This window comes from Arachis ipaensis, chromosome B05, assembly GCF_000816755.2.
Source record: "Arachis ipaensis cultivar K30076 chromosome B05, Araip1.1, whole genome shotgun sequence".
Classification (NCBI taxonomy): domain Eukaryota; kingdom Viridiplantae; phylum Streptophyta; class Magnoliopsida; order Fabales; family Fabaceae; genus Arachis; species Arachis ipaensis.
In genome coordinates this window covers 2,262,990-2,276,639 of record NC_029789.2, presented here as the reverse complement: position 1 = coordinate 2,276,639, position 13,650 = coordinate 2,262,990, and the positions used below count along the sequence as shown (strand labels likewise).

The window sequence follows — 13,650 nt, the reverse complement described above, 5'->3', positions numbered from 1 at the left end:
TGTCATAGGTGAGTCATTTATTGGTGAAGGCGAAGAAGAGCACATTTGGTGATGGAAAAAGAGGAATTTTATGTGAAGAAACGGAATGGAGCAAAAGTCCAACACAACTTCCTCTGTGGACATGGTCAACTAAAATATCTTTCTTCCTTTCTACCACAATTTCATCCTACTTAACGTGAATCCAAAGCTATCCAAATTTGTTTCAATGATTCTAGCTAGATTGCTAATTACATTCTTAACCTCATTTTATCTTTAATCAAATAATATATCAAAATTTTCTAAGAGATGCTTCTACACAGCATTAATTATTTCTGAATTTCATAGATACACACACAACTCTACAAAAGATGAAGAAAAGGGCAGAAAATCAATGAAGTAAATTAAATTACAATTTGTATTCCTTAATTAATTAATTAATTAATTTGAGCAGATTGATGCTTCACCCAAAGAACAACTCTGTCTGCTTCCATGCTAACCTTCTCTTCATCTTGCAACGCTTTCTTGAGCCTCTTTTCTTGCTCTTTCACAGAGAAGGTGCTCATGTCAGACAGCATTCCATCCTTCTCTCCCCACAATTTCACCTGCTCTGAACTCGACTCAACTCCACCATTTTTTTCATTCTTCCTAGCGCTGCTCTTCTTGCCGGTGACGGAGAAGCAAAAGCAACAACCTGATCCTCCTGCTGAGTATTCTGCCTCCATCATGCATGCAAACAAATTTTATTTCCTCTCATCTAAGTGCGAAAATCAATCACACAATGTATATGGAGCTGTTGAGATGAGGTCTTTATAATAATGTATTGGATCATGATATAATAATATAATATATTGCCATTTTCCATTTCCTTTTAGAAACAAATAATTTAGATTTTTTTTAAAGTTAGGATTTAATTTAGTCTCCTAGTTTTTCACCTCATGGTCAATATAGTCATAAATTTTAATCATATTCAGTTTTAATCATAGCATTACCAATTTAGTTAACAGAATATTCATGTTTATATGTCTAGTAATTAAATTTTTTTTTTTTTACCAAAGATAAGAGACTCGAACCCGCAACCTCTTAATTGAGTATCGGGAGACTATGCTATTTGAATTATTACTCATTGACTGTCAATAATTTAATTAAATATATTAAATTATTTAATTTTTAAAATTATTAGAGGTTCATGCGAATAGGATTCCAGAAGTTGTGGGTCCTTGAGAATGCGCGATTGGATCTCATCCGTTGGATTGAAAAGCTGAGAGTTAGCCGTTGCAGGCATCAGAGTTGACAGTTGACACACTGACTTCACTCCACCACCCCCAAAATCACGCTCCCACTTTCTCACTTCACTCTTCACTCCCAAACAAAAATGGTGGGCTTCTTCTCTGACCTCTCTGACACAGACGATTCCGCCATCGACGACATCATATCACAAGCAAACGACGCATGCCTTCTCGACCAAATTTCCGCCATCAACTGTTCTTCCTTCACAGACTCTTCCATTCTCCCCACCCACCTCGAATCTCGCTTCCGCAAGCTCAAGTCTTTTCCGGCCACCACCCACCGCGCTGCTGCCGGAAAATCAACAACCCCACCGCCCGACCATTCCAAAGATGAAAACTTTCCCATATCCGATTCTTCTAGAAGCTTCCATCATTCCGCCAAGGCTCCCGTTTCTTCGCCTTCTGGAGAGAACCCGAATGGGAAAATGGCTTTGGACCCCAAATTGCAACAGGGGTGTGTCTCTTCACCTTCCGATTCTTCGTATGGGAGAAATGGGTTGAAGTCAAAATCCAAACTTGGCTCCGTTTCATCTGGTTCTGGTTCTTCCGATGGGTCTGAAGAGAGTTCATTGTCTTCAATGTTCAAACCAGCGGAAAAGGGTAACAATAATAATAACAACAACAAAGTGAAAGTGAAGAATTCTGGTTCGGTGTCTTCACCTTCTCCTTCGCCACCTCGAAGAACGGGGTGTTTCTGGTGCTCTCCCAAGAAGGATTCGAGGAAGAAGAGCAAGGAGGTTGATTGGAGTGTTCTTGGTTGGGACAAGGATGATGAGTTGCTTTCCGATTTGGGAAGCTTCTCGAGCAAGAAGCAGCAGAAGATTCTTAAGAAGGCATTGAAGGAGGAACAGAAGATTAGCCGCGAGGCTGAGAAGATTGTGGAGTGGGCTAAACAGGAATCTGCAAGGATGAATGTTAGTGTCATTGATCATGAACTCAGTGATACAGATTAGGAGACAATGCAAAGGATATCACTGCATTTGGCATTTATGTCAAGAATTTTCCCTACCAATAGAGTAGTAGTTATTAATTACTATAAGAATGTTATCTTCTTGGGTTCGAGGGTCATAATGACTACTTGTTCTTATATGAAGGCTATAGTTGCTGCATCTATACAAATTTATACATATTAGACATTGTCTATATTACAGCCATTTTATTTTCGTTGGGATGATTTTCAAGGTTTCTTCATATTGTTGCAGTAAATTGAGAAATTACCTTGGATAACATCCCTTATGACCAGACAAGTCTTGGGCATCTAAATCTTTTGTTCAGAGCATCACTTGTTGATATGCTTAAAATTTTAAGAGTTATAAAATGACTTCATATGGCCAAACTAGTAGTAATTGTTGTAGTAACTGTAAATTCCACTTGCAGTGTAGATTTTGTACCAGGAGAAAGGTTATGTGAATTGGCCAAGAACACCTCAATATATTACTAATTTGGTTCTTAAAATTAGTATTAGTGGCAAAATGAATCTCCCTACCTACACAGAATATTTCAAAGGATAATTTGGTATTTTCACAATGACTTATTCATTGTCTGATTTTGCTATATATGCAACAACCCAGCTTAAATGAACTTCTTAGTAGGACAACAAAAGCTTTTAAGGCAAGTTCAGGTGACAAATCCTAAGCTATAACAAAGTAGTAGCGTGGGGGCAGGGAGGAATTATGATGCCTTTCCTTTTTCTTAAGATACAACATAATGAAATGATTAATAAAGCAATGGAAGGAATTTGTAGTAAACAGGGTGCGAGGCTGGCATGCAACTTTGTATGGCTGTACACATCTGATGGAATCCAATCCAGTTTATTCAATTCAATTTATGATCTGAGAGTCCTTTTTAAGCATTCATTTATGCTTTCATATGAATATATGATCTACCGAATACCAACATTTCAAATTATTGGGACCCAGTAACAAAAACAGAAACAATAGCTATAGTGTGTTTTTGCTAAGTCCACCATCAAGCAACTAACAATTTAAAAAATACAAATTACTTCTTTTCATATTGATACATTTGAAGATTCTTAATACAACCATATTTTCATCCTATAGAAAAAGGTCAAGGTGATTTAAAATTTATCCACCCCTAAGAAAATACCAAAGATACATCAATATACATATTAAAATTGCTATTTCCTATCATAATTTATATGCCCACTTATACATCATACTGCACAAATTACAAAATCACCCAAAAATACTTGCAAACACATGCTATATGGCTTTCCAAATAGACCTATTCCGTGATTAAAAAAGAAATATACAATTTTTGCCTCACCTAATCAAAAGACCAAAGGTTGCACTGACTTGATGTTATTCTACTTCCGCTATCTTGCTGGCTGGTATTATGTCTTGTCTCTGTACATAGGCAGAGGGAAACCATCCAGCATTGCCCTTGCATTCTCCTTCAGACCATCCATTCCGATCAACCTAGAAATGCAGCGGATGGTGAGTATGAATACAAGTCAAACCAGTAACAAGCTGATTTCGTTGGGAATAAAGAATATAGCTTATATCTCTATTAATAAATCAAACAGTGGTAGTAGTTGCAAAATGCAAATTAACCAAGTGATAATACAAAAGAAGCATAATATGCTACGGTGTAAAGATGTGGCCAATAACATGCTATCAAGATGGCAACATCAAAATTATCTGTTTTTGATGTACAAAAAACAGTGAAAAGCTATGAGAGTAGGGGAAGGTATGGGAACCAAATCACAAGAAACAACCTGTGAAAGATGATTCATTTGTTGCCATTCAAGATAGAGTTCAAGCCAAATGTTATGTTTGGATGAATTTTTTATACAAGTGAAATGTGATTTAATTTGAATTTCACTACTACTTCCTGCCTTGGATTCTAAATTGCAAGAAGAAATACAAATGGCTTTTAGGACCCAGCCAATGACACATAATTATGAACGAAGAAAAGTCCATGATAAATAGCTGAAAAGTTCTTAAGGAAGTACCTGACGAACTACAACATAATCATCAACTGATAGGCTCAATTCTCCCTCGGCTTGAGCATCAAAAGGATGTATGACCTACGAAGTAATAGAGAAATTATTTACTTTTAAGCTATGAACAAAAATTAAAAATTACACATCAGTTCTTGCAAATTTGAAAATATATCAGATAACAGGACTTTAATTTTATGTAAATCAAAGGATTCCAGATCTGTTCGTTTGTTTATACACAACATACCTTAGCAAAAAAGAATGTTCCTGTTTGATTGTTGTGTTTATGATCAACGCCATTTGAATTAGCATTCTCATTCGTAGGTTGATTATGCCCAACTCTTGGTAGTGGAAATGAAGAAGACTCTTTTGGATGTCTCTCATCAATCATCTGAGTAGCACCCGATACAATGAATTTGATAAGTAAAACTAAAATTGTTTGCAATATCATTCCAGAGGCAAACATGTAGAATAGGCACAGGAAGAGTCAGGTTACAAGGGATAACCTCAGTATATAGTTTCTCTAGAATAACAAGGGCATTTCGATGATAAGCTCTCTCAGCATCAACCTACCAAATGGGAAAACAAATGAGAAAGGAAACACAAGACTTAGGATAGGAAAATACATGAAAATAATTTTTCTCAACTATAAAATAGTGTAACCAATCTATAAATTACAGCTAACATCATATAAGAAACACTAATTATATGATGAGAAATTTCACCATTATGAATTTAGATTCTCATAAAGGTTTTAACCCACGGCGGGATAGAAACCACAATTGATCACTAATTCACTATCATAGTATCATGTCAAGTATACATAATAAGGGAAGAATGGACTACGGATATTTTGCTGTTGTACCTTCACTCACACAGAGAGAGACAGAAGTACGGGAAGCAAATTGGTCAATAATTAAGGGGGAATATATAACATGATCAACAACTTAGTGAACGTATTAACGTAAACATCCTCTTGTGTAACCAAGAATCTGATATTCTAAAGTTTCTTTATGTTTAAATCCCATTCAGCTGATACCAGCAATACGTTTTTACTATAATAGGCCATGATGATCAGCATAACTCAGGCACATAAAAGTCAAATCAACAATCAGATAGCAAGAAATGCCTTGCACATAGAATTTAGCTTACCATTGTACAAAGGCTCTGGAGGGTTACTTGTTGCTGTTGTTCTTCAACTGACAACATAGCAGTGGTTGCTTCCCTACCAAGTGCCGTCAAGGCAGATTTAAGCTCTTTCAGCCTTGTTTCTGCAGTTTGAAGCCTCATGGAATTCTCTGCAGACACAGAAGTATCCCTCAACTTTGATCGACGCCTCAAAACTTCAGCAGCCTGAAGAGAAGACAACTGTGATAAATACCTTGCACTGAACACCATCATATACATGCCACTGTGGCAGTAAATTATTACCTGGGCTTCTACTTCTTGACGAAGTTTGTCATAGCGATGCGTGAGGTGGCGAGCATCCTCCAAAGGAGCGCCAGTTATTTGTGCTCGCAGTGGCTCAGAGATCTACAAAATAAACCTGAGGCAGGATTAGGAGCATAAAATTTGAGAGCAAGGTGGGACGAGGGAAAGCAATTGTTGGATATCTCCATTTTCTTCTTATTCTTCTTGGTTTTTGCATAAAATTGAGGAATCAATATGAGTACATGAGATATAATTGAAGGAAAAAGACAAAAACTTGCAACAATGATAATTTAGTAATAGTTCCCAAAAGATTACCTGATCACCTAGGATCCCAAGCAAAGTCTCTCTCTCATTTTCCAATGTTTCGTATGAGTTACCGAATTGAAGAGAAGGCCCTGCCAGAGGGTAATCACCCCCTTGATTCTCAGTGCCATACTTACAGCAATCCTTAGCCAACTTCCTCACTGAAGTATACATAGAACACAACGTCAATTATCATCCTTGAGGCAGAAACTAATTAAACAGAGACAAACAAGAAATAAAAATGCAAACTCACCTATCTCCATTTGCTTGGAACTAACAGAGATCAAACCTTCAATACCACGAACAATATGCCGCTGAAAATGCTGCAAGCGTCACACAGACTAAAAGATTAAAAGCACAAACAAATTAGGCATTCTTAAATCATTAAATTCCAGCCATTAGCGAATGAAAAGGAGGAATTAATGTAATAAGTTTTACACTATCAACAAATGAATGGTTGACACATTAAACCACAGGTGCATAGAAATTAATCTTAAATGAATATACACCTTAGCTGTCTTTGTTGAATTGTATAACTTTCTAAGTTTTTCATGACATTCAAGTTCGGATTCATCTGTCATGAGCTGTTCATTGCTGATAATGCCTTAGCAAATGAAATTATGTATAGCCTGCAAAAGTTAAAAAAAAAACAAATAAATAAATCATGATCTCGAACAAGGACACAAAAACAAAATTGAACAGTGACAACCAGCGATTCTAGTCATTCTACACTTTCCAGTTTCCATTATTAAAAAAAATGAGCTTTTGCACAAAACCTAACTTGAAAATTTTCAAGGTAAACTCATAATCACATGCTACAGTAGAAATTAACCTAAAACAGTGAACACAGCCAGTAAGCAGAACCCGAATTGGCAACTACACCAAAAGAAGTTCCACGAGAAGGAGAACAAGGAAGCATCACCTGTTGCTGCCTTGCAACTTGTTCCCTTAATTTGCTAGCTTGCTTCCTTATAGCGTCCATCTTTCTCCTTTCTTCAATAACAGAAACAGTTAACTTTGTCCTGAAGTCCAATCACGAAATGATCAATAAAAAAAGAAAAGCTTTGCCTTTTGAATTGCAACAGTTCGTTGAAGAAATAGAGGGGAAAAAACAACGCATGGATCGAAAGGGAGTTAGTTGCCTAGAGAGAAGTTAGAACTTAGAAGAGAAGAGAAAGGAAGAGAAGAAAGGTTTAGACAGTGGAAACGGGTGAAAAAGTGCAATGAAGATTGAAGAGAGAATCTTGGTCTTCGCGGAGAAAAGTGTCTTTTCATAAAAGAATTTCCTAAACCAGGACACGCACATGTGAAATTTTCACCGTATTCACTATTCAGAATTTCTTAGGAAGTAAAGGCCAATTCTTAAACGAGGAGGTTTTGTCACATTTTTTTTTTAATATTGGGTTAACGATGGTGTCTTTATAAATTGTGATCTAGTATTTTTTTAAAATGCCGGATGATTTAATTTACGGAATATTTTTTTTTTGGTGAACAACCAAGAGAAAAAACAAAAGAGTAGAAAAGAAAAAGAAAAGAAATCAGGTTCTTAACAGTAAGAGAGGACAAACCACCTCTGGTGGCTGGTGCCAAAGGTGAACCTCATCAGTTCTGCTACCTCCAGATCCCATCTTTGCCAACCGATCTGCCACGACATTAGCTTTTCTCGGGATAAGCTCAAAACGAATATCACAATCCCTTCTTAACTTCAAGTCAAAGATCAGTTGTATTACTTCTTTTTCAAGATGCCAAAGTGGAACTTGCCAACCAGTCACTAGCTCAAAAGCTGCTGCGCAATCTGTCTCACAGACAACAAGCTTAAGACCCGCCTCCCAAGCCCAAGCCAAACCTTTCCATATACAACCAGCTTTATTAAGGAAGCGACCTTTCCAAGATGCTAGCCTATTAGTAAGCTTATCAACCACATCATTAAAATCAGCTTTAGTAACTCTGCCATGCTTGAGGGGGACACCAAGGTATTTTCCCAGAGAATTAGCAAATCGGATAGAAGAAATACCAGTGAAGAGATCCTTGCGTTGTCTAGAAACATTCATAGAACAGATAGCACGAGATTTGTCAAAATTCACCTTCATACCAGATGCTCTGCAAAAGGTGGCCATAATGTCTAAAACATGAAGCACTTGAGATTTCTTCGCTTTGCAGAAAAGGATAAGGTCGTCTGCAAAAAGGAGATGGGAGATTACAGGACCTCCCCTAGACACGGTCACTGGTTTCCATCTACCAACCTCCACTTGCCTAGCAATGAGGCAACTCAACCTCTCCATACAAATAACAAATAAATAAGGAGACATCGGGTCTCCTTGCCTCAAACCCCTCTTTGGCTGAAAACCATCCAACCGGTTACCATTCCACATTAGAGAAAGGGAGGAAGACTTTACACATTTCATAATAAGAGAAACAATAGTACCTGGAAAGCCAAACATTAGGAGAGATTGCTCCAAAAACTCCCAGCTCACCCTGTCATAAGCCTTTTCTAGGTCAATTTTAAAAGCAAGAACACCTTTCTTTGATTTGGTTTTCTTCATAAAATGGAAAACTTCCTGGGCTACAATGATATTGTCTGGGGCACCCCTTCCAGGAATAAACCCTCCCTGTAGAGGGCCAATGATATCTTGTAGAAAAGGTCGTAACCTCTCCACAATCACCTTAGTTATAATCTTGTATATGACGTTACAGAGGCTGATAGGACGAAACTCTTTCATGCGAGGTGGGTTATCAACTTTAGGAATCAGCACCACCAAAGTGTCAAACAGAGCACTATCCAGATCAAACCCAGCGAAAGCCTTCTTAACAAGTTCTCATACCTCTGTACCAACCACTTCCCAATATTCCTTGAAGAAAAAAGCCTGAAAACCATCGGCACCTGGGGCCTTAAAAGAGTTCATGCCCATAACCACCTTCCTAACCTCTTCTTTAGAAACATTTCTTGTGAGACTTTCAATAGCTTCACGAGATAAAGAAGGTAATTCCTGATCCCCCATCACATCAAGATCTACCTGTTCCACATTACAAAAAAGATCTCTATAAAATCCAATTGCACATTCTTCAAGTTCTTGCAGATCAGTACTCCATCTTCCATCCTCCAAAAACAACCCCTGAACTTTGTTACGCTTCCTCCGCATAATGGTTTGCATATGAAAGAACTTAGTATTCCTATCTCCAAATCTGACCCAGTGCTCTCGGGATTTTTGATACCAAAACAACTCCTCTTGCATAAGCAGATTACTATATTCAGCCTGTAACTCCCTTTCTTCCTGTATAAGGGATAAAGCATCAACTCTCTCCATTCTCTGTTGGATACTGGTCACACGCCTCTCCAATTCCCTCTTTATTTTAAAAATATTCCCAAAGACATCTCGGTTAAAGTCCAAAGCATCATCTCTGACATGAGAAAGGCAACGAATAGGATTGGGTCTACCCTTGTCCCAAGCACCCCTGACCATCGACGAAAAACTTGGGTGATAAGACCAAGCTACTTGAAAACGAAAATGTTTTACCCCGACTCTTCTATCATTACCTTGACATCGCACCATAATGGGACAGTGGTCAGAATGCATCCTTGCCAAATTCTCCACATAGCTTTCCGGAAAACAAAAACACCAAGCATCAGTAGCCACAGCCCTATCCAGCCTCTTTGAGATGAACCGATTACCCTGCATATGTCTGAACCAAGTGTACAAAGATCCATGAGCTCCCAAATCAATCAAACCACACTCATCTAGGAGAGCTCCAAACCGCACTGCCCTTCGAGAGACAAAGTTCCCACCTTTAACCTCAGATGAAAGAAGGATCTCATTAAAATCTCCAATAGCTAATAAAGGACCTGAATAATTTCTGGAAAAATCTGTCAAAACCTTCAACTTTCACTGGCTTTCCCACCGCAGCGGCAATCCTCAACATAGCCTTCTCATGGTAGTAACGAATCCCTAAGCCGTAAAAGCGTACCCATGCCATGGTGGATCCAAAAACCTCCTCCTCTGAATAGAACTCAGGTGACCATGGCTTTACAGCAAGATAGAACCCAGATATCATCCAAGGACCACCAAGTAATACCCTCTCCCGATCTTCGAAAGCATCGAACTTCACCAGAAAATAACCATTTCCTACATCCAGAACTTGAAACCCACCCTTCAATCTCCACACCATACTCAACTTATGCACCATCGCTGTGTAACTCATATGCTTGCCCAAGACTTTGACGACGATCGCTTCCTTATATGGTACAGATAACGCCGCCAACCCTTCTTCTGAGAAGATGACCCGAGGAGGATGCGAATCCCCGTGGTTCCCTTTGATCACCTTGGCTAGCCTCTCTCCATCTAAAGCCTCATTCCAAAGCATAGGAGACGGAGACTTCTGTCCAGTCACCATGTCGCGAAAGAAAACCTTTTGAAAGCCATGTTTTTCCTTAGAAACCCTAGTACCCTCCTCCTTCTCACCAGATACAAACCCCCCGGCGCTCTCCCCCTTAGTTCTACCGCCGGCATTACCGGTTACCTCACTATGTGTCACCCTCATCGTGAACCCCCCGCTCACTCCGTCACTCATACCTAAACCCTAGCAGAGAAAAGAAAACTATTCAATTTTTTGCACAAAATAATATGCCATATAAATCATTAATTTACGGAGTATAAATTAAACAGTTCGATTTTTAAGAAGTATAAAAATTAGATTTTCCAATTTTTTAGGTATAAAAATCGGATCTGATTTTTGTATTTGGACCGTTCGATTTGTGTTTAAAAAATTAAAAAAATTTAGAGTACACCAAATTTTTAAATTCAAATCGGTGGATCGATTTGTGTATTCTAAATTTTTAAAATTTTTTAAACAAAAATCGAAAGAGGATCTATACCTTCTATAATTTTAGAAAACACCAAAAATTATTACATTAAAATATAACATTTATTCTACTTCTATATTCGAATTTTTTAGCCAAATTTTGTCTCTCATTTTTGAAGATATTGATTATACCAAATTTTAATGTAATATTTAATAATTATTGAATTTTATGGTATTTTTTAAAAATTAATTTTAATAAATTATTTTAAAAAAAAATACTAAACCAAACCTAACTACTCAAAATAATTTTAATTTTAAGTTCCTTCAGTTATTTCTTGATTAATAAATTAGATACTTTGAAGTATGACGGTTTATTATCCAGCTTTAAGTTAGGTTTCTCAGTACTTTTCTATCTATATAGTAGTAGACTAGTAGTATTTGACTATTTGTCAATTTTAACTTTTAAGGCTCAAATTTTATAGATGAGTGGTTACTAACTTGCTTGGTGATGGTGATGACCGTGGATAAACTGATATTTTATTATATAAAAAAAATATTTATAGAAAACCAAATGATAGTTAAAAATTTAAAAAATAAACTAAGTATCCTCTATGATGCAAAGAAGCATCATATTCGATTATAAAAAAATTCAAAGAATAAAAACAAAAACAATTCTAATTTTTTTTTTTAAATCTACACGGAAATAATCTACACGGAAATACACATTCCACTATAATATTTATAAGAATTTGTTTTTTTTATTATCAACCTAAAAACAAATGTGATAAAGATACTATAAATAAGAAATCCAAATAAATTATACAAACTTTTTAAAATTTCAATACATTTAAAAAAAAATTGGATCCTCTAAAATTTGAATTTTACTTTAGAAAATAAAGTGTGATCTTATACTTTTGAATAATTTTTCTTTCATATTTATTTTTGGTTCCACCTATGAAATCAATGGTGAGAGATAACACTTTCCTCTTTAAAGTGAAATTCAAACTTGAGAAAATCCAAATCCATTTAAAAAAATCCTAAACTTTCTATTTTAACTACTTTTAGCTAAATCCTATGAAGTAGAAGACTAAGAAATAACTTTATAAGTTCAAGAAAAAACACTAAAAAACTGTGGTAGATAATAAGTAAATAAATAAAGGAGTCCTCCATTAGAGTAACAACCAAGTTGGAGGACACACCCATTCCACATTTGGTAGTATTTTGTTGGTCTTTGTATCTTCCAAGTTTAAGATGCCCATATCTTGCAGGCTGGGTTTGCCATGAGTGTGCAACTCCTCTTGGTTATCTGTGTAGTATATATGATTTTCCTTGCAATATGGGGATTTGCCAGGAAACATTTGAACAGAGGAATTATATCCAATCATTACTGCAAAATCTTCTAAACTATGGATTCTTGACCATTCCTTTGAATTCTTGTTCAACTTGAACACATCAAATTTACTGCAGATCTGTAGCATTTCCATAGCCCAAGAATCATGTTTAACTATCATTAACAAACTGCCGTCAACACAACCAATCACATACTTGTTCATGCTGCAATTGTAGTACGTGGCCAATTTGGCAGGAGGCGCGGCTTCACATATTCCTCCAATGGAGGACAGTAGCGGCCAGAGTTGAGGCTGGGGCTTCTTCCCTTTCGTCCATAATGACCTTCTTATCAAACTCATACAGATTTGTATCAAAGTCTACAGCGTATATCTTGTCTTGGAAAAATATGACATCTTGAAAGAATGGCGATATCTCTTCCATTGGAATTTCTGTCCATCTCTTGTCATTCAGCTTACAAACGGCCAACTTGCCGCACTCTCCATATATAGCCACTGCCATGAAATCGTCATTCTCAGGAGGGGAGGATATCACAATCTTCCAAATCTCATTCTTATGAAAAGTAATGGCGTCAATAGTATATATCCAACCGTCACTAAGTTCCACCAGAATATATTCACCCCCGCGCCACCGCCACCAGTCACGTTGATAACGAACCACATCTGGAAAAGTTGAAATTGGAGGAAGATCAAGATGAGATTTAGTAAAAGGATTCAACATTCGTATTGCTCCTCCGGATATAACAACAGTAATCAACCATCCATAGCCAGAACCATAAATTAAGTTGTCTTTAACATCAAAATCGGAGAACATAACATGGTAGATCTGCTCCTTTTCAAGAATATGGCTCAAAGAAGAGCCGTGAGTAGTGCCGGGTAACAACAGCCACGGATATCTTTTATGATTTGGAATGCTTGAAAGTTTAGAGTTCCATTGCTTACAAACCAATCGAAGTCAGAATGTAATCATCGTAGGAATACAGATGCTCCGTAATTTGATACAGAAGATCAGGATGAAGGTTCAACCATCGATTAATTTGGGCCATATAAGTCACAAGAGGAAATTCAAACAACAAAAAGAAAAGAATGAGGTTAACCCTAAACTTCAAGCTGATTATATATAGTATTTAAATATCTTTGATCGATTTTTAACTTTTTTATTTTGGTAGATATATCTTTGCTCAGTTTAAATTTAAAATCGTTTTATGTATGAAGTGTTTAAATTCAAATCAATTTAATAAAAAATTGTCATCCAGATCTTATCCAATTTAAACTAGAACTAATCAAAATCTGAATTATTTATATTTTATATCGAACTAGATTCTATTTCTAACTAACATCACTTTTAACTTTTTATTTTGGTAGATATATGTTTGCTCAGTTTAAATTTAAAATCGTTTTATGTATGGAGTGTTTAAATTCAAATCAATTTAATAAAAAATTGTCATCCAATCTTATCCAATTTAAACTAGAACTAATCAAAATCTGAATTATTTATATTTTATATTGAACTAGATTCTATTTCTAACCAACATCACGCATTATA

General features: G+C 36.4%; 3 protein-coding genes across 3 annotated transcripts; 1 reads left to right on the top strand and 2 right to left on the bottom strand.

Moving 5' to 3' along the window:
• Positions 1,163 to 2,522, top strand: LOC107642432. The gene has a single exon (XM_016345785.1). The coding sequence runs from the start codon at positions 1,352 to 1,354 to the stop codon at positions 2,216 to 2,218; it is 867 nt and encodes a 288-aa protein (XP_016201271.1). The 5' UTR covers positions 1,163 to 1,351; the 3' UTR covers positions 2,219 to 2,522.
• On the bottom strand, positions 3,249 to 6,555 carry LOC107642431 (SH3 domain-containing protein 1; the record flags this gene model as incomplete). Its single annotated transcript, XM_016345783.1, is given in 9 exon segments — positions 3,249 to 3,703; positions 4,240 to 4,314; positions 4,475 to 4,618; positions 4,734 to 4,796; positions 5,380 to 5,580; positions 5,659 to 5,760; positions 5,974 to 6,122; positions 6,215 to 6,284; positions 6,471 to 6,555. Coding segments are annotated over 9 exon segments (1,006 nt in total), but the record flags the coding sequence as incomplete, so codon positions are not given.
• LOC107639945 lies at positions 12,355 to 13,150 on the bottom strand. Its single transcript, XM_021122692.1, has 2 exons — positions 13,086 to 13,150; positions 12,355 to 13,000 (listed from the first exon to the last, which is right to left on the bottom strand). The coding sequence occupies exons 1-2, from the start codon at positions 13,148 to 13,150 to the stop codon at positions 12,355 to 12,357; spliced, it is 711 nt and encodes a 236-aa protein (XP_020978351.1).